The sequence below is a fragment of the Berghia stephanieae genome, chromosome 1 (genome assembly GCF_034508935.2).
Source record: "Berghia stephanieae isolate SIO BIC M18660-M18661 chromosome 1, UCSD_Bste_1.3, whole genome shotgun sequence".
In the NCBI taxonomy this organism is placed as follows: Eukaryota; Metazoa; Mollusca; class Gastropoda; order Nudibranchia; family Aeolidiidae; genus Berghia; species Berghia stephanieae.
Genome location: NC_088360.1, coordinates 18074906 through 18099216, shown reverse-complemented (window position 1 = coordinate 18099216; position 24311 = coordinate 18074906). Strand labels below are relative to the sequence as shown.

At 34.7% G+C, this 24311-nt stretch overlaps 3 protein-coding genes across 5 annotated transcripts in view; 1 reads left to right on the top strand and 2 right to left on the bottom strand.

Annotated features, from left to right (window-relative positions):
- Positions 1–1901, top strand: part of LOC144969388 (transmembrane protein 179-like) — a 45372-nt gene extending 43471 nt beyond the window's left edge. For all 3 annotated transcript variants that reach the window (XM_078908511.1, XM_078908509.1, XM_078908513.1), the window contains one exon: positions 808–1901. The gene's annotated coding sequence lies outside the window, so the exon portion shown is untranslated. The remainder of the gene's footprint in view (positions 1–807) is intronic.
- A 4811-nt stretch (positions 1902–6712) lies between these two features.
- Positions 6713–16974, bottom strand: LOC144969379 (stress-induced-phosphoprotein 1-like). The gene is made up of 9 exons (XM_078908491.1): positions 16780–16974; positions 15830–15956; positions 14831–14933; positions 13638–13758; positions 12858–12954; positions 12088–12249; positions 10869–10972; positions 8563–8726; positions 6713–7308 (listed from the first exon to the last, which is right to left on the bottom strand). The coding sequence occupies exons 1-9, from the start codon at positions 16795–16797 to the stop codon at positions 7236–7238; spliced, it is 969 nt and encodes a 322-aa protein (XP_078764617.1). The 5' UTR covers positions 16798–16974; the 3' UTR covers positions 6713–7235.
- A 6274-nt stretch (positions 16975–23248) lies between these two features.
- The window catches only part of LOC144969373 (adenylate kinase 7-like), a 16498-nt gene continuing 15435 nt past the window's right edge, over positions 23249–24311 (bottom strand). Inside the window, exon 17 of the mRNA XM_078908484.1 lies at positions 23249–23933. Within this exon, the coding sequence (XP_078764610.1) occupies positions 23895–23933 (39 nt within the window). The 3' untranslated portion in view covers positions 23249–23894. The remainder of the gene's footprint in view (positions 23934–24311) is intronic.

The window sequence follows — 24311 nt, the reverse complement described above, 5'->3', positions numbered from 1 at the left end:
TAGATAATTAACATATAACGTCTTTTATCGTCGATGTCAAAGAAATAAATAATAATAATAAAATGGGATAGAAGCTTCAATTCAATTTACGAAGACAGATTATGTGGACGTTTCGAGTTTCCCCCTTTTCAACAAAACATGCTGAATGAAACTCTAAAAACAAAACGAATGAGAGATGAGAGAATTAAGTCTGGTTTGTAAAAAATGGTTATGAATTACACGTCTTAATACACAAGGACTGTTACAATTATTTTAAAGAAGTTGCTTAGTCAATTTACATTTTATCTGATGTTATCAGTGCTTACTTACTTACTTACTTATCCGAACCCGCGACCACATGAGCTCTAGCCCTTCGGTCTTGTGCCATGACGTAGAAGTTAGACGTCTTTTGTAGTTGTTCCAGGTGTGTTACTGATTCTTGGATTTGGTGGGAGGAATGTGCATCTCAGGTCTTCAAGAGGTTGACATTCAAGCAAGTGGTGTGTTACTGTTTCATTGGGGTGTTGACATAGGGGGCAGGAAGGGGATGTGTCTTTTGTAATTTTGCTTAAATGGTTGTTGAGCGGTATGATGTTATCAGTGCAAGTTGGGCACACTGACTGGTAGTAATTTTGGCCTTTAACAGTGCTGAGAAGATGGGTCATTTTCATGCTTAAGATGTAAGATGATATGAATCATTATACAGGGTCACCAATTCAAGAGGCAAAAATTTACTGAACCTTTACACAAACACAGAGACTGACCCCGTTCTGAGCGCTGAACTCCTGTAAAAAGATATTATGTACTGACTTTTTTTTCTGTTTACAGGTGAATGAGGTATAAGGAGGGTACAGATTTTCGTAAACAGGTGCATACGTAAGCTACTCAGAATAAAATGGATGGATAGAATAAAAAATGAAGAGGTATGGAAGAGAACACAGCAGAAACCAGTGGGAGAGGAAATAGGAAGAAGACGATGGAGGTGGATTGGGCACACGCTTAGAAAGAATGACTCCACTATAACAAAGAAAGTATTGGACTGGAACTCTCAGGGCAGAAGATCAAGGGGAAGGCCACGAGGAACATGGAGAAGAATTAAAGAAGCTGATTTACAGAGAAGTGGTAAGACCTGGAATGGGATAAAAAAATTTAGCTCAGGATAGAGAAGGATGGAAACTGTTTGTCTGTGGCCTATACCCTGACCCAGGGTGAAAAAGGCAATGATGATGATGATGATGATGAGGTGATACTGAGGATTTGTAACAAAATACTGAATTCCGTAAATATACGAAAAATTGGCAACCTTGATTATAAAGATAAGAGGGGACGAGCAAACTAACTAAAATTTTTATTGACTTCTGTACTCCATGCGAAATCAAATCAGCACGATTTTGCCAGAAAGGAAAACTTATAGCAGGATGATTAACCCTCTACAGGCTGGACTGGATTTCACTCTTACCAGATGTTATAATTTTCACCAAGAGAGCATCTGTACCATCGATGCAACTAAGACCTCATTGAAATTAAGTTACATTACTGTTACAGCATTAAACAAAAATGAAAATGACAGGGTCTGAAATTCTGAAATTATGTTTAGATTAGGATAGTGAAACTAAAAGTTCAAAGAATTTCAGCCCCGATGTTAAAAGGTTAATAATAATGGCTTTCACAAAGTGATTTGTTATAAAATGAGATTTAGTAGCGGAATGCCCAGCTTCTTACATTAAAAATAGATACATCAAATCAATGTGTTCATCACCAGGTAACATTCCAACGGTCCCCAAAACATTCCATGTCTATCAGCACTGTTACACATTCCCATTTGTTGGAAAGCTGTATAATTAATCTATGCTCGTCGTACTTATTGTGTCGATGATTATTGTCATTTTATAAATAAAACTAAACAGATACAGAAACAGTAATCAAAGCTTTACTTATTTTTTTCACGACGCCACTTAGATGTTATTTTCATTCATTACATCTCCTCTCTCTATCTACAGGTCTCTCTCTGATTGACTTATACATACTATCTTAATGTGATTCCCCCCTCATTTTTTGCGTTTTCCCGTCTACCTCCTAATGAATGTCAGGGGTGAAAATGCCATATAATATGTTAAATATTGTTTCGAAATACGAAGCACCGTTATTCTTCCATTTTCTTAACATCTTTAGCTGCTCGCTTAAGCTCCCATAGTTTTCACACTATTTGTTTTACAGCCCAGTTTGATGAGAGAATGTCAGTAAAGACCCTTTCTCCAAGGACAACATTATGCATTCCACGATGGTACTCAAACCGGGGATCAACAGGTTACAGCCAAGTGTCAAACCATAAGACTACAAAGCAACAGGAATAGAAGAAGAAGAAGAAGAAGAAGAAGAAGAAGAAGAAGAAGAAGAAGAAGAAGAAGAAGAAGAAGAAGAAGAAGAAGAAGAAGAAGAAGAAGAAGGATTTTTTGTTTTTGTTTTTAAGGGGTTTTACGGCGCTTGCAACACATTAAGGTCATATCAGCGCCAGATTAACAAAAAAAGGAGAAAAGGGATTGTTAAAAAGATCAGAGGAATTACAATTAAAAGCACAAAAGAAAAGGTAGAGACAAAAGGGATAATTGTTAACAATAATATGGAATACAATGTATGATCCAAGAGACACGTACAAGTATTTGAGATCACTAAAAGTCTATCGACAAGTACAGTTCCACTAAGAGGATACATAATGTTAAATCTAATTAATGTAACTAAAATATACAATGCATACGAGTGATTTACAGAAAAAAAATCTCTCCAAAACTTAATACATCAACTGTTTCCCCAGCAAGAAATCTGGTCAGGACAAAACCAAGTAATCTCATTCCAAGACAACGACAGGAAACAATTGGAAAACGGGTTGGGGGGATAGAAGACACAGAATGTACCTCCCTGCCCACTATGGGAGGTGAGGATCAAGAAGAAGAAGAAGAAGAAGAAGTAAAAGTAGAAGAAGAAGAAGAAGTAGAAGAAAAAGAAGAAGAAGAAGAAGAAAAAGAAGGTTATTTGTTTGTTTTTAAGGGTTTTATGGCCGTTGCGTCACCTTTAGGTAATTTCAATGCTAATAAAAAAAGAAGAAATGTGATTGTAAAAGAATTCTAGATTTGCGATTAACAGCATACGAGAAAAGTGAGACAAACGAGACTGGTTCAAATAAGGAACAGAAATAGATTTCTGGAGCACACTATCAGGCATAGTTTGAGATCACTTAGTCTCATCCAGATGCAAGCAAAGAATTTCACTAAGAAGAATCAAATCAAATATGATCATGATATTCGCAACAAAACATATAATATTACATAACAGAGAGAAGATTTACAAGAAAAAAAACATAAACTCTCAAGTTTATAACTATACATTTAACTGAGTCCCACCCAGCCAGGGCCAGAACAAAACCAAGTAAGTTTGTTTGTTTTTAAGGGTTTTACGGCGCTTGCAACAACACATTTAGGTTATATCAGCGCCAGTAAAAAGGAAGAAAATGGGAAAGTAAAAAGTTCTAGAATTACAATTAAAGCACCCAAGAAAAAGTATGACAAAGGGAAACTGAGAACAAATAGGGATCAGATGTAGATTCCAAGAGCATACCACCAATGTACTTAGTTTGAAATCACCTACAAGTCTCATCCAGACACAAGCACAAAATCCAACAAAGAGTAATACACTCAAATGCTTACATTATACATTAAAAATAAAAATAATACATAACAGAGAGATGATTTACAAGGAAAAAAATATCATCTCCCAAAACAATAACTATGCATTTGACTGTTTCCCTCCCAGCTAGGATTCTGGCCAGTGCCAGGACAAAACCAAGTAATCTCATTCCGAGACAAAGACAGAAAGCATGTTGGAAAACAGATATAAGGGGATAGAAGACACAGTATCTACCTCCCTGCCTGCTATGGGAGGTCAGGATCCCCACCCAGAGAAATAGATTCCTGGAGGACACTATCAGGCATAGTTTGAGATCACTTAGTCTCATTCAGATGCAAGCAAAGAATTTCACTAAGAAGAATCAAATCAAATATGATCATGATATTCGCAACAAAACATATAATATTACATAACAGAGAGAAGATTTACAAGAAAAAAAAATTCAACTCCCAAGTTTATATAACTATACATTTAACTGAGTCCCACCCAGCCAGGGCCAGAACAAAACCAAGTAATCTCATTCCAAAGCAAAGGCAGACAGAAAGCAAGTAGGAAAACTGGCTAAGGGGAATAGAAGATGCAATAAGTGTCTCCCTGCTATCTATGAGAAGGCAAAAGACCCCCCTCCCCATTGGGAGTCCCAATAACGTTGGTAGAGCACTCGCTTCACATGCAAAAGGAACAAGATCGATCCTGGGTGCAGTCGAGGTTTTTTATCCGACCCCTCTGTCCACCTTACGTCCTATCCAAAGGGTAGCAATTAAATGTTATTGTCTGTTTCACGCTAGAGAAACCGGAATAAACTCCGGGTCCATGCACCTTATGGCTACAAAAGACCCCACCCAAGAAGAAGAAGAAGAAGAAGAAGAGGAAGAAGAAGGAGAAGAAGAAGAAGAAGAAGAAGAAGAAGAAGAAGAAGAAGAAGAAGAAGAAGAAGAAGAAGAAGAAGAAGAAGAAGAAGAAGAAGAAGAAGAAGGAGGAGAGGGAGATGTAGGAGGCAGAGGACGGGGAGGACCACATGAGGACGTTTGCAGGTGTCCTGCCAAACAACCTGACATGTGTGAAATCTTACTTTAAAAAAACAAATGCTATTCCAAAGTCAAGGAGAGTAACAAAACTTAATGAAGGACCCTGTTAGAGCTAACTACATATTAAGGTGCAAGGAAAATTTTAAAAATGGGGAAAGAATTAGCCAAAACATGTTTAAAAGATTGTTTATTAAAATATGAATACATTAAAGATAACAATTAAACCAACATGATTTTATGGACATTTATGGCATTGAGTTAACTCCAGAAATGATCCAATTCAAAAATAAAGAAATCCCCTATTCATTTTTAATTTATTATTCCAGCTGTTGCAGTTGAACAGGAATTTTTGCAGGTCAATTAAAAAAAAACAAAAATCATAAGTCAATAAAGAAAAACCATAATCTTAAAAAGGTCAAACAAGCACAATAGTAATAGACAAATTTAACTAGCACAAATTGATTTTAAAAAACAATCAAATGAGTACAATTGCTATAATAATAATAATAATAATAATAATAATAATAATAATAATAATAATAATAATAATAATAATAATAATAATAAATATTAATAATAATAATAATAATGAAAAAAAAAATGAATGTCATTCGCATTATTTGACCCATATACATAGAAACAATTTCTAAATTCGTCGTTTAATATGACGCAAATAATCATATTGCTGCGTGTTGAAACATTGAGGCCTGTATATCCCATATATAAATATTTCCATTAACTGGTAAAGAATTATTTACTTCCTTCATCTTATATATCTAAAATCTTATGCTCACGGTTAAGAAAGGTCAAAAACAGCCAGGAACCCCCCTCTCCCACCCCCCCCCCCCCCCCCCAAAAAAAAAAAAAAAATCAAGACAATTTCAATTATAATATTAATAATAATCATAATAATAAATAAATTTGGAAAACAAGAAGAAAAGTCAGCCTCCTCTAAAATCAAGAGTAAATAAACACTAATGTATCCACTGGAAAAGAAAGGAATTACAGTTTTTATGTAACTATCAAAGGATGAGAAGTGAGAATCAAGCATTCAACATGACAATATTGCATTGTAGTAATTTTTCCAGCTGAACATTATATCTTGTTGTGAATAAGCTAAGATTTGACTGGCTTCTAAAGGTAATGAATAAAACTGCACACACATGATGGAATACAAAACTAATTTTTGTTAACTCCCTCCTTACCGGCCATTTTCCGGCTTGTCCCCAAAACGTCACACCAAACCTATACCAGACCTACTTACTTGAAAATCTAAAACAAAATCGTAATTTTCGGGAGAGAAAACTTGTTGTCGCTATAGTTACAGTAACTTTAAAAATCAACAATTTACCCCTCACAGAGAGAAAATAACACTTCAAAATCCTTAATATCATGTTGTCTGGCGTCAACTTTCATTTTCAATAAGTTTTAATGACTAAGAGATGATACTCGTGATATTCTGAAATTGGAGGCAAAATTTCGTAATTCTAGGAATTTTTCGTAATACTAATACTTCTGCTATACAGAAATAGATTTATTTCACTCAAACACAAAAACTGTTAGTTCTTTTTTACATATTTTTTTTCCTTCTGATAAACGAGCTCTTCAACACAGTGTTAATATACTTTAATTATATCAAACAATTTTGTTCAAATATCATGATGTACAAAAGAAATTGGAATGAGAAAAATGTTGGCTGCATCGTAACGAATGTGACGATTTTCCTATGGGTGGTAAGGAGGGGGTTAAGAGGCAAAGTATTGAGTAACGGGTAATTTATTTATATTGGTTAAAAACCTTCCAGTAATGTGTAGGCCTCATGAATTTAGTAAACAAAAACAAATCAATGCTACGATGCTTACAAAATGGGTTTGAATCAACAAAAAAAGTTATCATCCGTGTAAATCGAGTAAGTATTTACGATATCAGCCTGTTTCAAGAGGATTGCAATTTATTACACAATTACATCACATCTATGCAAGCAAAGCATACACATACCTTGATGTCTATATTCATTGGAGATGATCTTCCCCCCCCCCTTTTTTTAATCGCCTTAAAATGAATTAAAAAGACGATCAAAAAGGACAAACAATATTTACTAATAAATGTGTATACATAAATTGAATACTGCAACCTAAGAATGGCTGGCATAAAACAAACATTTCATCTCAATGTGTGAAATACAACATAATTTGATTCCCAAATATTTCACTCATGGCCAAAAAGAAATGGAACATTCAAACAATTGTAACAAGGATGAAACCAGTACTTTAAAGAATAAGCAAATACCATGTTTGGTATGGTATAAAAATACGTTCAGTTCATGACATCGAAAAGAAAAAGGGCATGATCACCTGTAAAAAACTGGAAATTAATCAAGGTTCCATCTTTCAGTTAAATCTCAAGTTAAATCAATTCCTTGTCCTCTTTCAATTCAAAGACATCTCAATCTTCCATCCAAGACTTTAAAAACATTAATAATGACAATACAACACGACAAATAATACAACCATTCCAATTTCTCAACTAACAGACAATCAATTATCCTCAATGAATTGATACAATGCCCATCTCCATCAATTTCTGGATCTTGGCTGCCACCTCTGGGTTTTTCAAATGTCTGGAGAATAAAAGGTAGAGAACAATTATTCAAAGTAAAAAAAAATTTATTATTTCTTTTGGATAATTTATAATATTTTACTCTAATCGATTTATTAAAAAGACAAGGATAATTTTTTACTTAATATGTGAGTTAAGCTCCAAAAAGAAAATATTATGTGAAATTATTTTTTAAACTCTTAATTATAAACTTATTTTCATTGACTTTTTAAAAATTATCCATAAATTACTTTTCAGTTTCTCCAGTTGATATCTATTTCATTGCAGTTTTTGAATGATCTATCAGAGCAATTCGATTAATTCATTCCTGAACTATAATTCGTGCCCGAGCCATTGCATTTCTTACATTAGAAAATAAGTTTATCAATAGTATCCTTGTAAAAATAATGATGAAAGTGATAAGATCAGGATTATATTTCTAAAAGGTCTGATTCAAGCTGTGAAAGAAAAAGAGTGACTGCACTGCACAGGCTGTTTCGATGGTTGCCTTTCGGTTGACATTTTCATAAAACACCAATCTAAGAACATCTCACCATTTACAGACACTATTTAATTACTTTGCTTTTGCATCATACACAGGACTGCCAACCCACAATACCAGTAAAATAAGATTGAAATTAAGATAAAAATCTATTACTATTATTTATAAATCTTACTATCAATTAATCTTGTTCATCAAAATAAATAAGACATTAATAATGGAATTACATTGAAGTAAAATAAAAAATATGCCATAACAACAGTTACATGATCTTTTATATAGTGCAGTATCCACTAAACATGCTTAAAGCGCTTTACAAAGGGACCTTGACCAACAGCAACACGTAATATGTAGAATGAAACATGACACCTGTTAGTTGATATTACATTTTTTTTCAACAGAGACAACGTTGTTAATGGCCAGGTACTCATTTTACACCTGAGTACAGTGAGAGAATGTGAGTAAAGAGCCTTTTCCAAGGACTAAACTGTGCACTGAGCGAGGCTCGAACACAGGACCTTCCGATCCAAAAACAAGTGTCATAACACAAGACCACATAGTCACATCACTTAACGAATCATACATATTACATATATAAATCATTGAGAAAATAAAATCTAGACAAAACTATAGGACTTACAAAATAAAGTCTGTCAGACTAAATTTAATAAAATAAACCTGGGAAAACCTCAGGAAAGAATAGGAGCAGGCAACACTACACTGCTGAATGGCAATATAAAAAAAAAATAATATTTTCAAAAATGTTAAACTCACTCTCTTGCTGCTTTGGGGTCACTGGACATTTGGCTGAGAATCAACTGCATGGAGGGATCGCTGATGATTTGCTGAACTTCTGGATTTGACATAGCTTTTTGTTTGACAGCTTCAGGATCTTCACTCTCGGCCATCACAGCTTTTCTGTATCCTTCTAGGGCTTCCTAAGAGGAAATAGAAGAAAATAAATATACCGACTAAGAGGAAATGGAAGAAAATAAATATATCGACTAAGAGGAAAGAGAAGAAAATAAATATATCGACTAAGAGGAAATAGAAGAAAATAAATATATCGACTAAGAGGAAATAGAAGAAAATAAATATATCGACTAAGAGGAAATAGAAGAAAATAAATATATTGGCTAAGAGGAAATAGAAGAAAATAAATATATCGACTAAGAGGAAATAGAAGAAAATAAATATATCGACTAACAGGAAATAGAAGAAAATAAATATATCGACTAAGAGGAAATAGAAGAAAATAAATATATCGACTAAGAGGAAATAGAAGAAAATAAATATATTGGCTAAGAGGAAATAGAAGAAAATAAATATATCGACTAAGAGGAAATAGAAGAAAATAAATATATTGGCTAAGAGGAAATAGAAGAAAATAAATATATCGACTAAGAGGAAATAGAAGAAAATAAATATATCGACTAACAGGAAATAGAAGAAAATAAATATATCGGCTAAGAGGAAATAGAAGAAAATAAATATATCGACTAAGAGGAAATAGAAGAAAATAAATATATCGACTAAGAGGAAATAGAAGAAAATAAATATATCGACTAAGAGGAAATAGAAGAAAATAAATATATCGACTAAGAGGAAATAGAAGAAAATAAATATATCGAGAGATGTGCGGCTATGTGGTCTTGTGGTATGACACTCACTTTCGGGTCGGAAGGTACTTGGTTCGAGCCTCGTATTCGGCGCATAGCTGAGTCCTTGGATAAGACTCTTTACTCACATTCTCTCACCGTACTCAGGTGTAAAATGAGTACCTGGCCGTTAACAGCGTTGTCTTTGTCCGAAAAATTGTAATATCGCCTAACAGGTGTCATGTCCTGTCCGACATGTTAAATGTTGCTGTTGACCAGGGACCCCTTTTAAAGCGCTTTGAGCACATTTAGTGGATATTGCGCTATATAAAGCTCAATTTAATTATTATTATTTATTTGCATAAAACAGAAACAGTTTTTGGGGATAAAAAAATAAATCATTCTATTTCAATTAGCATCGCGCAAATTATATGATGGAAAACAATTTTAAAACAGAGACAATGCTCTTTTTCTATGCACACAAAAAATAATCAAATTCAAAATGAAGTTCAGAATATAAAATACAGACAAGTCTGAGAGGGTATGAGAAAAAGAAAAATGAGAAGATTAACTGTGATTATGACAAAAATCCTGTAAAATAGCCTGGACATTCAATCAATGACTGTTGTCCCCAATTTTCTTTTTGTTCTTTCTTTCAATGCTGTTCCAACAAACATTTTTCCCTTTAACTCTCATTTTCATCAAGATTGAAAATCGAAAAAGTTATTTCGATTTTCCATTCATATAAACTCGAAAGAATTAAGCATGTACTGAACAAATCGTCTTTGACCTACGATTTAAAAAAAAATTAAATTGAATTCACTACAGTTTTTATATCATTTGATCTCTTAACACAGTAAAATTTAGGCTGTTACAGCCAATAGACCAAAAACAAAACAAACAAGTAAACATGTTTTTTTTGGCCTCCACCACCAATTTGTAACTGTCCATAAAGATCAAGACAACTTCATGATCACACACTGCATTACATATTAATTACATGAGAGTGTCAATGAAGTCATAGCTGCAGTAAGATCCCCTTTCTCGTTCTCACAAATTTCTGAATGGTTACATAAATATTCATCTGAATGCTTTTCAAAGAATTATTTAGCTTGAAATTTGACAATGTTTTCGAAAGTAGAAGAAGCTCATATAAAAAAAAACAAAAAGACATGAAAAATATCCAACCAATTTTCTTCCGACAGTGCTGTATAATAGGTTACAATGAAATTAACTCACTCAACCCTAACACCGACTATATCCGTTGTTTACCCGGGTTACTTTTACCCCATACCTATTTATTACATTTTTATGAGACAAACTATATGCGTAGTATCAAAGCCAATGTTTTTAGTTTTTTACTATCTATGTAAATGCTCTTTTTGAATACATTTTTTCCAATTTTGAAAAGTAGCAAAAATATATAGGATTCAGTGAGTTAAAATATATGCCTAAATAAACAGTTGTATGGCCAATACTCACAGAATTTGAGGAATCAATGTTCAAGGCCTGTTGGTAGGCTGCAGAGGCTTTAGTAGGGTCCTTCATGGCCAGAAGTACTGCACCTTTTCTCAGATAACCTTTCACTGTAGAAATGAAATATTCAAAAAATGAAAATAAAATACTGAAAATGATATCACAATTAAAACTCAAAGCAGTTAATTATATCATTATAACATATTTTGATGAGAAAAAAATATCTGCATACCTTTTTCATTTCCATCAAAAAACAACAAACGAGAAAAAGAACTTATCACCATTCCTTGATTTATCCAAACAATAATTTAAATCCCTTCCGAATAGATGTGGAAAAATTATTCACTTCCGAATGGATGTGGAATAAATATTCATTTCCTTGATTTCTTCAATCATCATTCAAAACACAATTCAGAATGGATGTGGAATAGATATTCAATAGCAGATCTGCTGGTGGGTAAAGTAAAATATGTATCAAAATCAATTCACTGCACATTCGATGCAGACGTGTCAACTTTTCAGAAACAAAATTTTGAAAAGCTTTTGGGCACATCTGGGTTTCAAATGAAGCTGTGATAATAATGAGGATTTTGACAGTAGTTGTTGATGTGGTGGTGGCGGTGATGATGATGATGATGATGATGCAGACGTGCCAACTGTTTAGAAACAATATTTTAGAAAATTTTGGGGCATATCTGTGATAATAAGCATGATGATTACGGTGGTTGTGGAAGTGGTGGTGATGATGATAATGATGATGATGGTGGTGGTTTTTCTATAATAATAAAATTCAATAAAAAATTGGGAAAATAGTCGATACTTAGGAGAATAGAGAAATAAGAACAAATATCAGGAATTTCCTAATAAAATTGGAAGATGGCAAATCTGAACTTGTAAAGAAAAAAATAAAAAAATAGTGAAAACCAGTTTGAGAAAATATTTGAATTTGGAAAAATCTGCTCATGCTGTACTCTTGACAAAAATCCTTTTTGAATTCTTTAAAAATGAACCAGAAATCTCTAATACATATAACCATAGATCAAAACGTTTTAAACACTAAGGGCCCACATTTAAGATATTTTGACAAGTTGAGCGTTATCTTAACTACTTTTTCTAGCCAAGATAGGAATAACAGGTGATTTGTCACTGTGCATCAAAAATACAGCACTAAAAAATCTGAGGAATAGAATATTATCAGTATAAGTGGTTAGTCTGCAATACTCACTAAATTTTGGGTCTAACTTTATACAACTTTCACAATCTCTCAGGGCCAAGGGAAATTCCATCACTTTTGTGTAGCAAGCGGCTCGGTTACTGTAAATTTTGGCATCATCAGGGTTGCGCTTGATGGCTTCTGTGTAATGGCGAATAGCATCTGGGTACTTCCCTGGCAGAAAAAAGAAATTGGGTGTGTGTTATTAGAGATAACCATGTTAATCTATAGATCTCATATACAACAACTAACATATGTTAACTTGATAGCGAGGGGAAACATAACTCCATCCTTAATCATGTGACCTGGACAAACAAAGCATTAAACAATGGTTGTTTAAGGCAAACTTAACAAACTCCTCACTGATATTTCACTTCATTATGTACAGTGCAGATTAACATCTAGACAAAATGTACGAGGCAAAGCTCTTTACACTAAAAATTACTTGTAGAACATTTAGATTTTCAAAAAGCAGATTGAAACCTATGATGTTTTTGGCTCAATTTATAGAAGTTAAAGCATGAGGGAGAAGTTGCATAGTGTCCGTTTTAACAATTGAATGCCAATTATTATTATACCCCTTTGGTTTTTGGAAAAAACAAAAACAAAGTGACTATAGAATAATAGCACATAAAAACAAAACTATGAGGCATAATCATCATCCTTTGTTTAAAAAACGTAGCAGTTCAAGATTGTATTTTTCACTGGCACACATTATATCCCTGTTTCTCTACATAATCTAAAATGAGCTTTAAAACAAAGAAGAGAAGATTACACTATACCTGCTTTAAATGCCTCATTTCCTTTTTCTTTTTCTTGTAAAGAAAGCTCTGGGTTGACATATGCAAGTTTTTCTCTTTCCTTGATTTTTTGTTCCACCTGAGCATAAGATTTAAAATTTAGACAAAATTTAAATTATGCCTGAGAAAACTTTTAAAATGAGAAGATTTTGGTGTTAAAAATGAAACCTAAGATTTCCGGCGTGATAAGACATTAAAAACACCAGCTCGGGATGTCACAATCATAGATTCTCATTTTGTTTACAAATTCTATATGTACTCATGTTTGTGTTTGATGAAGTAAAGATGTTGAAACAATTGATAGCTGAACAAAAATCAAAATCAATTAACTTAAAAAAACAACCCAAACTGACTTTCTTTTCCACCTTTAGTTTCCAAAATACAACACCTGTCTCATTATCGACCAATTTCAGTTTGTTCTCACTCATTCATTTCTAAACACCTTTGAACGCACTCCTCGCTAATGTCTGAAACCCTTCGCAAAATTTCTTGTAATGGAGATGTGGTAAATCTGCATATCATCAGTGGATTGATGGTAGGACAGACCTAAACTTTTGATGATTTTGGACAGAGGGCCAACATGCAACACAATCATCCAGATATGACCTAAACCAATCACATGCTGCATCATCATCATCAGTGAAATTTTAAACAAACTTCTCAATATAGAGTATGACTATGGGAATTCTTCTCACCAAATCTGTTTAAAAGGTTCCTAATTTCAAAAATTAAGTAATAATTTAAAATTCACATTATACACACCTCATTGACTTTCTTTACTACATCAGATACACGATCCTCTGATAAACTTTTATTGAAATATTTCAATGCATTGTCTAGATCATCCTTTTTCAAATAAGCATTTCCAATACGTGCTAGAGCTCTGGAAGATTAGAAAGTTTTAAAAGAAATTGATGAATCAGGATAAATTCAATTCAATTAATCATTCACAGGTATTAAATCGCTTGGCGACAAACAAGGATTAGTGAGTCATTATCAACAGGAGATGACAGCTCATTTGAAGAATATCCACTCAAAGGAAAAGGGTATTGATCCCCCATGCAGTCATGATTTTTTCTTTCTTCTGAACCCCCTTATCCACTGTGCAGTCATTGGGCAGCTGGACCTCTTAGATCTGGCAGAAAGTATTTTGCAATAGAATAGCATCCTATCCAAAGGGCAACAAGCAATTTTATTATCTATTTAATGCAATATACAAAGGAATAAACGACAGCTGAATGGGCCCTATGGTTCTAAAGGTTAACACATTATTAGCAGAATGTGCTATATCAATTTAAATGACTGACGATTGATGTTTTTTTCCCCACCACTAATGATGTGGTGTGTCCAGGTGTGGGGTTATCTAGGTTCGAAGTATGTGCTAATTGTTTTATTGACCATGTATCACACAACTTGTACACTTCAAAACACATAGAGCAAGACTTAGCCAAGCTTATGCACTATAGAAAAGCCATATATGAAGATGATGATGATGTAAAAATTACAATGATATAATAATAATAATAATAATAATAATAATAATAATAATAATAATAATAATAATAATAATAATAATAATAATAATAATAATAATAATAATAATAATAATAATAGTTTTTAAATAATAAATTACGCTCTTCCGCACAGCACCTATAGTACTGTTTTCTTGGCATGCCATGAAGGAATATAGATATTCACCAAAAAAATATAGGAAGTCAACAAGAATCATCCATATTGTCCAAAGTGAGCAAATTGGGAGTTAATAATATTGCCCAAGGGAAAAAAATGAAGGAGTCTTAAGTGGGGCTCAAAATTTCCAGGTATTAATAAAATAATAATAATTATTATAACTATCAATTACCAATAAAACCATTACCATTCATTATCACCTGTGAAGAGTAAAACAAAAAATATGTATCTAAGATATAATAAATCCATGAATATGAAACACTCACTTTGCAATGAGTTTGAAGCCAGCCTTGTTCTCTCTGCCGACCTCAACCGCTTGCTCACATGTTTTTATACAGTCATCAAAATTACCTTGTTCAAAAAAGACAGCTGAAAGTGTGATAAATGTAGTAGTTAAAGATTTATTTCATTCATAATCCACTTTTTTATAAATGTAAAATACAAGCAGACGACTATAAACCTAAACAAACCAATTTACAACAAGTCATTTATTTTAAAAAAACAACAAACCAGATATAGGGTAGGTCGCCCCAAATCCATACACTCTATCTGTACCTCAAATTCTAACAGCTCTAACTGCAGATTGCTTAATCTAAAGTCTCCTCTGTTGATAAGGTCAATCCACTGACGTCTTTTGATTGGTTTGATGTAAATACATGTGAGGTATTATCGGTTAACCTAGCTATAGAAAAATGAAAATAGATTACCAAACCCCTTCGCCCCAAATACGCCCCAAATACGTACACTCATGCCCCAAATCCCATTTAGTGGATATGTGTTGTATAAATGACACTTTGAAAATTATGTGACCTTTTGGATACTAGGATTAACAGTACGGATTTAGAGCAAGGCATGTACAGATTTGGGGAATGGGGTAGAGCTTTTCATATTTATCTTACTGACAAAACCGTTTATATTGACTGGTATGAATGTCGATTTTTATGTGAAGTTCAAGATCTTCTGATAAAAAAAAAATTAATTAATTTGCCGTGAAAAAGAGAGTTATGTAAACACACGAAAAGGTTTTATGTGACACACTCTGAAACGTATGGATTTGGGACGACCTACCCTACTAAAATAAAAATTAAACAAAATAAATTGTGTTTAATAGATGAACAGCATGAACTACCTCGAAAAGCAAATGCTAATCGTTGCCTAAAAGATGAATTATAAAAATTTTACAAAAATAAACAATAACACGACTGTCCACATAATAATAATAGACATGGTAGCAAATACAAGAAATACATTTGGAAACAACATACCTCCTTTATTTGTCAGAATTGTGATATTGGTGGGATCTAGTTCAAAAGCTTTGTTGTAATGTCCCAGAGCAGCTTCAAAGTCTTTCTTTTTGTAAGCAGCATTTCCCTTGTCCTTTTCTTCGAGAGACTGAAATAAAACGAACATTTCAAATCTAATTAAAAACTCTTGTCTCTGACTGAAAGGCTGTAATGCAGTAAGAAACAAGTCTAAAAGGTGTGATCTTTCAGTTGTTAAAACATTTAACCAAATTTAATATGGTTTTAGATGGGGGGGAATTGGAATGAATGTTTATCAAATTATAACATAATATGAACTTACAAATACTTTTCTTCATTTTTTAAAGAAATGGATTTATTGAAAAAAATTCAGGGCACAGTTGCATACCGCATTCCTGAAATTCGTTCCAGCAAATTCCTTACTCAAATCCTAGCGGTCATTTAGGCCAGTTTTGAAATCGAAATGGTCATGGTGGTTACTACCCGAAATGAACACAGAACAGTTTCCAGTTTCCGTTTCAGGTCACAAAGTCCGTCAGTAAATAACAAAGACAAAGGCAAATGCAAATAGAAATTTAAACTAATATGACGTTACCTCTGCTCATCTGATTTTCACAATTTTTGTATCATTAGAATCGTGTTGAAAAGCACTTTATAATTATAATGATATAGGTTTCGTTGAGCTCAACCCAAACAAGTACAAGTACAAGTGAATGAGTGAGGTGAATGAGTGAAGAGTTGAAATAGACAACGGAAGGAACTGTCTTGAAATGAATTATATGACAAACGCTGAGAGGATGTAAAATTTCATTAAAATATAATTAGGCATAAATTAACAATCAAGGGATGACCCACAGCCACAAACTCAAACACCGGCCAGTTGGTCGAGAGTCGAGTTGACACAAACTTGAAAGTTAAAATGTTTAAAAATTAATAACAGAAATTTACTTTACCTTCGTTTTGTCTGCCATTTCCAGTTATCTTAATTGCAATCGACCTCACTGCTGAAATATAATTGCACAGTCTACAAAAAGTCAACTTTATACAGTGGAAATGATAATGAAGAAAAAAAAAGAAAACAATGTGTTACTGGTCGACACCAAGAAAATTCTAGTAATGCTTCAAAAAAAATTCAAGCGTTACTTCCCTTTGTAATAAAAAACCTTCTTTTAGAAAAGAGCTCTACTTTAGGCCCCCCCCCCTTCTCTCTCTCTCTCTCTCTCTCTCTCTCTCTCTCTCTCTCTCTCTCTCTCTCTCTCTCGCCGCAGACCAGACCAAAGAAAGGCATATAAAAAGAGGGCAGATACGACAACATTATTTACTAATCTTCAGACTGCTGCTGTGTGATGTGTTAGCAATGATAGGATGAGAGAGAGAGAGAGAGAGAGAGAGAGAGAGAGAGAGAGGGGGGGGGGGGAAAGAGGAGAGCACTGCCCGAAGCCTGGAGTCGTAAAAATGCAAATACAAAACCATTGGTGTTTCGCGGACAGATGACCCCCACTCCCACAAGCAAAAATGACGAAATAAATGTATGTATACTCCATGAACGATAAATCCGGCCATCAGTCAATCTACTACTACTACTACTACTACTACTACTACTACATATACTACTAACTATACTTACTACTACTATACTACTACTACTAATATAACTAGTGTGCTGCTGCTGCTACTACTACATTAACTATTACTACTACTACTACTACTACTACTACTACTACTACTACTACTACTACTACTACTACTACTACTACTACTGCTGCTGCTGTTGCTGCTACTACTACTACTCTACTCTACTACTACACACTACTACTACTACTTGCTGCTGCTGCTCTACTACTACTACTACTACTACTACTACTACTGCTGCTGCTGCTGCTGCTACTATACTATACTACTACTTGTGCTACTACTGCTACTACTACTACTACTACTATTACTACTACTACTACTGCTACTACTACTACTACTATTACTACTACTACTACTACTACTACTACTACTACTACTACTACTACTACTACTACTATGTGCGGCTATGTAGTCTTGTGGTACGACCGTTAGGTCGAGGGTTCGAGTCCCGATCTAAGCAGCGCATCGATTAGTCATAGGAAAAGTCTTTTTTTTAAATTCACATTCTCTCACCGTACTCGGATGTAAAATGAGGACCTGGCCATTAACAGATTTGTCTCTGTCAGTAACAAAAAAAAAAAAAAAAAAAGTTGTACCACGCACAGGTCAGGAAACGAGGGTCAATTCTTAAAATCACAATGTCATTTTGTAAATATTATTTTTAATTGAGCGTTATATAGCGCAACTAAATGTGCTCAAAGCGCTTTACAAGGGCTCCATGGTCAACAGCAACATACGGGACATGACGCCTGTTAGGCGATGTTATAATTTTTCGGACACAGACAACGCTGTTAACGGCCAGGTACTCATTTTACACCTGAGTACAGTGAGAGAATGTGAGTAAAGAGACTTCTCCAAGGACTCAACTATGCACCGAGCGCGAGGCTCGAACCCAGGACCTTCCGATCCGAAAGTGAGTGTCATACCACTAGACCACATATCATAATGTGCTTTTAAGGATGCTATAATAATAATGCGCCCATCAGCGATTGGGTCACTGTAATATTATTGTGACCCAATCACAGATGAACTTTGAATCGGGAGTGCTGCCTTTTGAAATAACCAAGTTAAAAATTATGTGGAAAAGGGATTTAAACTTTAAAGTCAAATCTTTAAGTCAGCAACCTACAACCATTTACATCTTTTAATTGAACGTTTCCAATCTGTCTTTGTTAAATTGAAAACTTGCCAGCATGAAGAATAAAAAGTACCGATTTTCTTTGTTTAGAACCACGATGGCCGCCGTTGCTGGGCGACGTGACATCAGACTATTGAATCCAATTGCCAGCAACCAGTCCGCCAGTCAGCACATTTGACTCACTGACGACGTCAACAAATCGGATAAGGAACAAATAACAATAAATCGAGTAATGAAACAAGAGAGGATGAAAATTGACTTATCTAGATACTCATAGTCTAACATTTTATCAATAATTAATATTTACTATTATACATTTGTTTAATTACGTGTTAACCTATTATTATGTGAGGATAGTCTATTGATTTATTTCAAACTATAATTTCTGCATTGAAAGTGGGATTAATTTCTTATCTTATAAACCTGATCTGTCCCTGTCTAACGTGCCATTTCTACCTTTACTTATCTTCTTTATATTAAAACCTTATTACTCTCTGTCGGGTCGCCAGAATCTTAACTTATATTCTATAATATGGTGTAAGATGTGTGACTTTTATATTGGTGGGAAATTACTTTACTTCTATTAAAATTTGTCTTATCTTTACTTTCCCACAGATCGCGGCAGTGAAGGTAAATTGTTGATTTAAAAAAAAATTAACTACGTATAGTGACTACAATGTTTATCTCCTAAAAATTACAAATTTTTAGATTTTCAATAAGGCAGGTATGTATGTCCAGGTCACAAGTTTCCTTCAGGCTAATCAGTGACTTTCTCCAGCAACACTGACAAGGACATCTTGATATGATATGATATGATATAAGTCCAGATTTATGTAGGCTTTTACAGCCTTTTATCTGCTCTTGTGCATTCGTGAACATATATAATTCAAGTCTCTCAAAACTGGGCATGCCACATAGTGGAAGGAGGTGTCTGAAATTAACTTTACAAACAGTATTTTTCTGTTTCACAATGAGCATCAAGACGGCACTTGAATGCCTGCAATGAAGGGGCGTCGACAACTGTTGCAGGCAAGCGGTTCCATTTGTCGACTACCCTAACTGAGAAAAAGTTCTGCCTAAGGTTTAGAGAACACCTTTCTTTGGAGAGTTTGAATCTGTGTCCTCTGGTGGTGCTGGTGGAATCAAGATTTAGAGGGCTCGTGCTAACAGAGTATAAATTATGTGTGTATTTGTACGCTTCAATTAGGTCTCCTCTGTCTCTCCTATACTGCATGCTAGGTATTCTTATCTTTTTCAGTCTTTCTGTGTATTCTAGATCTTTGAATCCCGGAATGACCCGAGTTGCGCGTCTTAGAACACTTTCTATGAGGTCTTTGTTTTTCTGTAGTCGTGGTGCCCATGCTACATTGCCAAATTCCAAGTGGGGACGTACAAGTGCAGTGAACAATTGTCTCATGTTATCTCTATCAAGATGAGTGAACGACCTCCTAATGAGACCAACGATTCTGTTTGCTTTATTTACTTGGGTTTCTATGTGCTTAGAGAACTTCAGTTCCTGATCTACTAACACACCTAAATCTTTTTCCTCTTCAGTAGGCTGAAGTATGACAGTCTCGCTAGAGTCATGATTTCTCATTGTGTACTGATGGTGCGGGTTTCTATATCCCAAGTGCAAGACATGGCACTTGTCTGCATTAAACCTAAGCTGCCATTTATCAGCCCACTGTACCAAGCTGTCAAGATCACTTTGGAGCTGAGTTATGAACTCTTCCTTGTCTACTCTAGAGAACACCTTAGTGTCATCTGCATACATTTGGCACAGAGAGTCCACAACGTCTGGAAGATCGTTAATAAATATTACAAACAAAACTGGACCAAGGCAGCTTCCCTGCGGAACACCATTCGATACTGGTGCCCAGTCCGAAAAACTGCCGTTCACCCTAACACGCTGTCTTCTCCCAATCAGGAAATCTGAGATCCAAGCTAGCAAACATGAACTGATGCCATATGATCCAAGTTTCTTAATAAGGCGTTGATGTGGAACACTGTCAAATGCTTTGGCGAAATCAAGGTACACTGCATCAACAGGTATGCCACTGTCCAAATACCTAGTCCAAGAGTCGAGAGCAGCTAACAAATTAGTGGTACATGAGCGTCTGGATATAAAACCGTGTTGATACTCAGACAGCAACTTTTGTTCCATTAAGTATTTGACTACATTGTCCCTAATCACGGATTCCATTATTTGCAAATCACACACGTTAATGATACCGGACGATAGTTACTTGCTTTGCTCTTCTCACCCTTTTTAAAAAGTGGAGTTACATTTGCATCTTTCCAGATGCTGGGCAGCTTCCCTTCCCTAAGTGACTTGTTGAACAACTCTGCTAAGGGTTCTGCTAGCTGTTCTGCCAGTTCTTTTAGTACACATGGGTGTATCCCATCAGGGCCAGAGGATTTCGAGGAGCCTAAATTTTTAAGCTTATTCCACACATCTTTACAAGTGAATATAATGTCACTAAGAGAAGAGTCAACTTCAGATTTTTCACAATCAGGAATATCCCCCACTCTCTCGTTTGTGAATACACTACAGAAAAATGTATTGAGGAGGTTTGCCTTTTCTTTGTCAGCTGACACAAGTTTACCATCACTGTCCTTGAGGTCGGCTAGGCCTTCTTGCACTTTCATCTTACTCTTAGCATAGGAGAAGAATGCCTTTGGATTATTTTTCGCATCTTGCGCTATAGACTTTTCATAGTCTAGAACTGCTTTCCGGCACGCCGCTTTTGCTTGGTTCCTGGCTCTTGTGTAGGCTAGCCAGTCTTTCTGGTCCATACCTGGATGTTATCCAGTCACATCTTCTTTTGCCCACCCCATCTTCTCTGTCTTCCCCCCACCCGCGCCCTCAACGTACCCTGTATTTATACTCTCTTGCACAGACCATCGTTTCGGATGACATGATCAAACCAGGCTAGCTTCTCCTGACAACGGACATTCTAGGTTCCCGTGGCCCAGCCCAAACCTCGACCGCCTCCCTGGTGTCTTAATAATAATAATAATAATAATAATAATAATAATAATAATAATAATAATAATAATAATAATAATAATAATAATAATGATGATGATGATGATATAACTATTTTGTTTGTCCAAACATTCTGGCTATGTCATGGCTGTATAGCATGGTTTTATTGTAATTAATTGGAACGGAAGTTTCAGTGATAAATGGAAATTGTTATTACAATAGGTAGTCTAAACCCAAAATTAGATCACTCTCATAATATGATACTTCTAAACTGTTTAATTGAGCTAGTTGTCCCGATTGAAACGATACCACAAATCATCTAAATATCTTAATTTTTAAGGAAGTTATGACAATTTGAGTTTTCGCAAAAACAGGTCGAAATACGGTCCCATAGAGATGGTCCAAAACATCATTTTTGAACCAGCAGTGCAAGAACGTAAATCAAGCAAACTCGTTTAAATTAATTTGAGCCAGACAAAATGTTGCTGTGAATGGCTGCAATGATACAATGAAAGTTTAAAGCATTTCTATGGCCCTGGTTATTGACTGACAATCCAAAGCCACCTGAAGCAATCATCCCTCAGATCCTCAGCATCACTAACGCATTCATCACAGACGATTGAAAAAATGCATAATATAGTCAGGTCGTGTTCATATGCAGTTCCTTCATCAGTGTGTCAAAATATTGTGATAAATACTCATAAACTGTGAGGCTGATCAATAAATTTGACTGCTTGATATATTATTAATGGCAGCTATAGTATGACCTGGCATCTACTTAGTTGCAGATCTGATTGTGCGGCTATGTGGTTTAGTGGTATAACACTCGCTTTCGGATCGGAAGGTCCTGGGTTCAAGCCTCACGCTCGGCGCATAGTTGAGTCCTTGGAAAATGCTCTTTACTCACATTCTCTCACTGTACTCAGGTGTAAAATGAGTACCTGGCCATTAACAGCGTTGTCTTTGTCCGAAAAATTGTAATATTGCCTAACAGGCGTCATGTCCCGTCCTACATGTTTAAAGTTGCTGTTGACCAGAGACCCCTTGTAAAGCGATTTGAGCACATTTGTGACCCATCGTCTCAAAACGGTATTAAGTCGGAACGAACCAAATGTTTAAAAGTCGAATTTAATGTTAAAGTGGTCAAAAATATAAATTGTTGGCATCAGCACCCTAAAATATGGTATCCATTCTCCTCAATAAAACATACAAACTCAACACAAGTCTGATATTTCTGGCTATAAATTCAGTTTTCAACATCTTAACCATCCCAACTTAATATCGTTTTGAGGCGAAGGGTCACATTTAGTAGTGGATATTGCGCTAAATAAAGCTCAGTTTAAATCTAATAATCCGAATTGTTATGGACTCATTGTTGTAATGGAAATTCAAACAAAGCAAAATATTGTTCATTACAAAAGTATTAAATCAAGCCCATAATTATGTTTGTTTATCAGACCTGCAAATATGTGCATATCGAGTTGACCCCCACCCCAACCTCTCCGACTTCTCCTACACACACACACACACACACACACACACACACACATACACACACACACACACACACACACATACACACACACAAACACGTACACAAGCACACACAAATTTATAAAAGGGAAGGAAAACAAAAATAGAAGAACAACAACAAAAAATGGTAGCTTATAATGGTAAAAATTTAATCACTTTGTGTAAATGAATATGTACATTCTGTAAAATTGTATCACAAGTTCTCAGCTAGACATGCCGTTCATATAGAATATTTGTATCTCAAATGATAATGTAAATAAACATATTCGACATCCAAACAACATCTGTACACGTTGATTATGGAATGTGTATTTCAAAACACGAATGGAAACAGAGATATTCTTATGTGTTAAATATTAACTTTCATGTTAAGGGGGACGAATGAAAAAATAAAATAAGATTCTAAAAATAAAATGGGAAAAAAGAAATCTAAACTCACTGAGTTTGATGTTTAAAAATCTCAATCCGAATTGCAAATAGAAATTTATCGTATAAAACGGTGCGGAAATTGACAATTTCACAGCTAGAAGAAGAAGAAGACAGCAGAATGACGTTACAAGGTCTGTCTTATTTTTATCGCTAACATTTTACGGGTAAAGTCAAGAGAAGAAACCTAGTCAAATAAAACTTGGGACAACTTGATATTTTCTACTATGTCTCACAACAAAATCAAGCAGTCAAAGGTATAATAGCATGTATCATAATGTTACACATCCATCCAATAAGAGGATCCTGAGTGAAAGATGAGAGGTTTTCTTTCTTAGAAGATGACTTCAGTCAATCTGGGGGTTGTGTTGAAAGAGGAATTCGGCCTGAAATGAAAAAGAATTTAAAAAAAAAATGATTAGATTAATAATGAGCTTTCTTCCCTTATTTATCTAAATTTACAGCCCATTTTTTATTTAATTAAAAAAAAAGAATTTATGAAATTACTTTTATTTTGCTGATGAACTTAATTTTAATTAAAAAAAAATAAAAAATAAAATTCCCTTTATTCATTCCATAGGGGAAATTTTTCTCTAGGGTCTATTCGAAGGAAAGACTGGAATAACCCAGGCATCAGCCGCAGTGTAGAGCCGCAAATTGAGCTAGGGCGAGGTGACTTGCTCAAGGCCACACAGCGCAGCAGCAGGTGATCGAACTCGGTACCTTCCGGGTACGAAGCAAAGATCGTACCGCTGAGCCAAGCT

Excerpts from the sequence above, each read along its gene's own strand:
- LOC144969379 (XM_078908491.1), bottom strand. Across the intron at positions 13,759-14,830 it reads GGCTTCAAACTCATTGCAAA|AGCTCTAGCACGTATTGGAA; the intron begins GTGAGTGTTTCA and ends CTAATCTTCCAG. Across the intron at positions 8,727-10,868 it reads ACATTGATTCCTCAAATTCT|GAAGCCCTAGAAGGATACAG; the intron begins GTGAGTATTGGC and ends ATTTCCTCTTAG.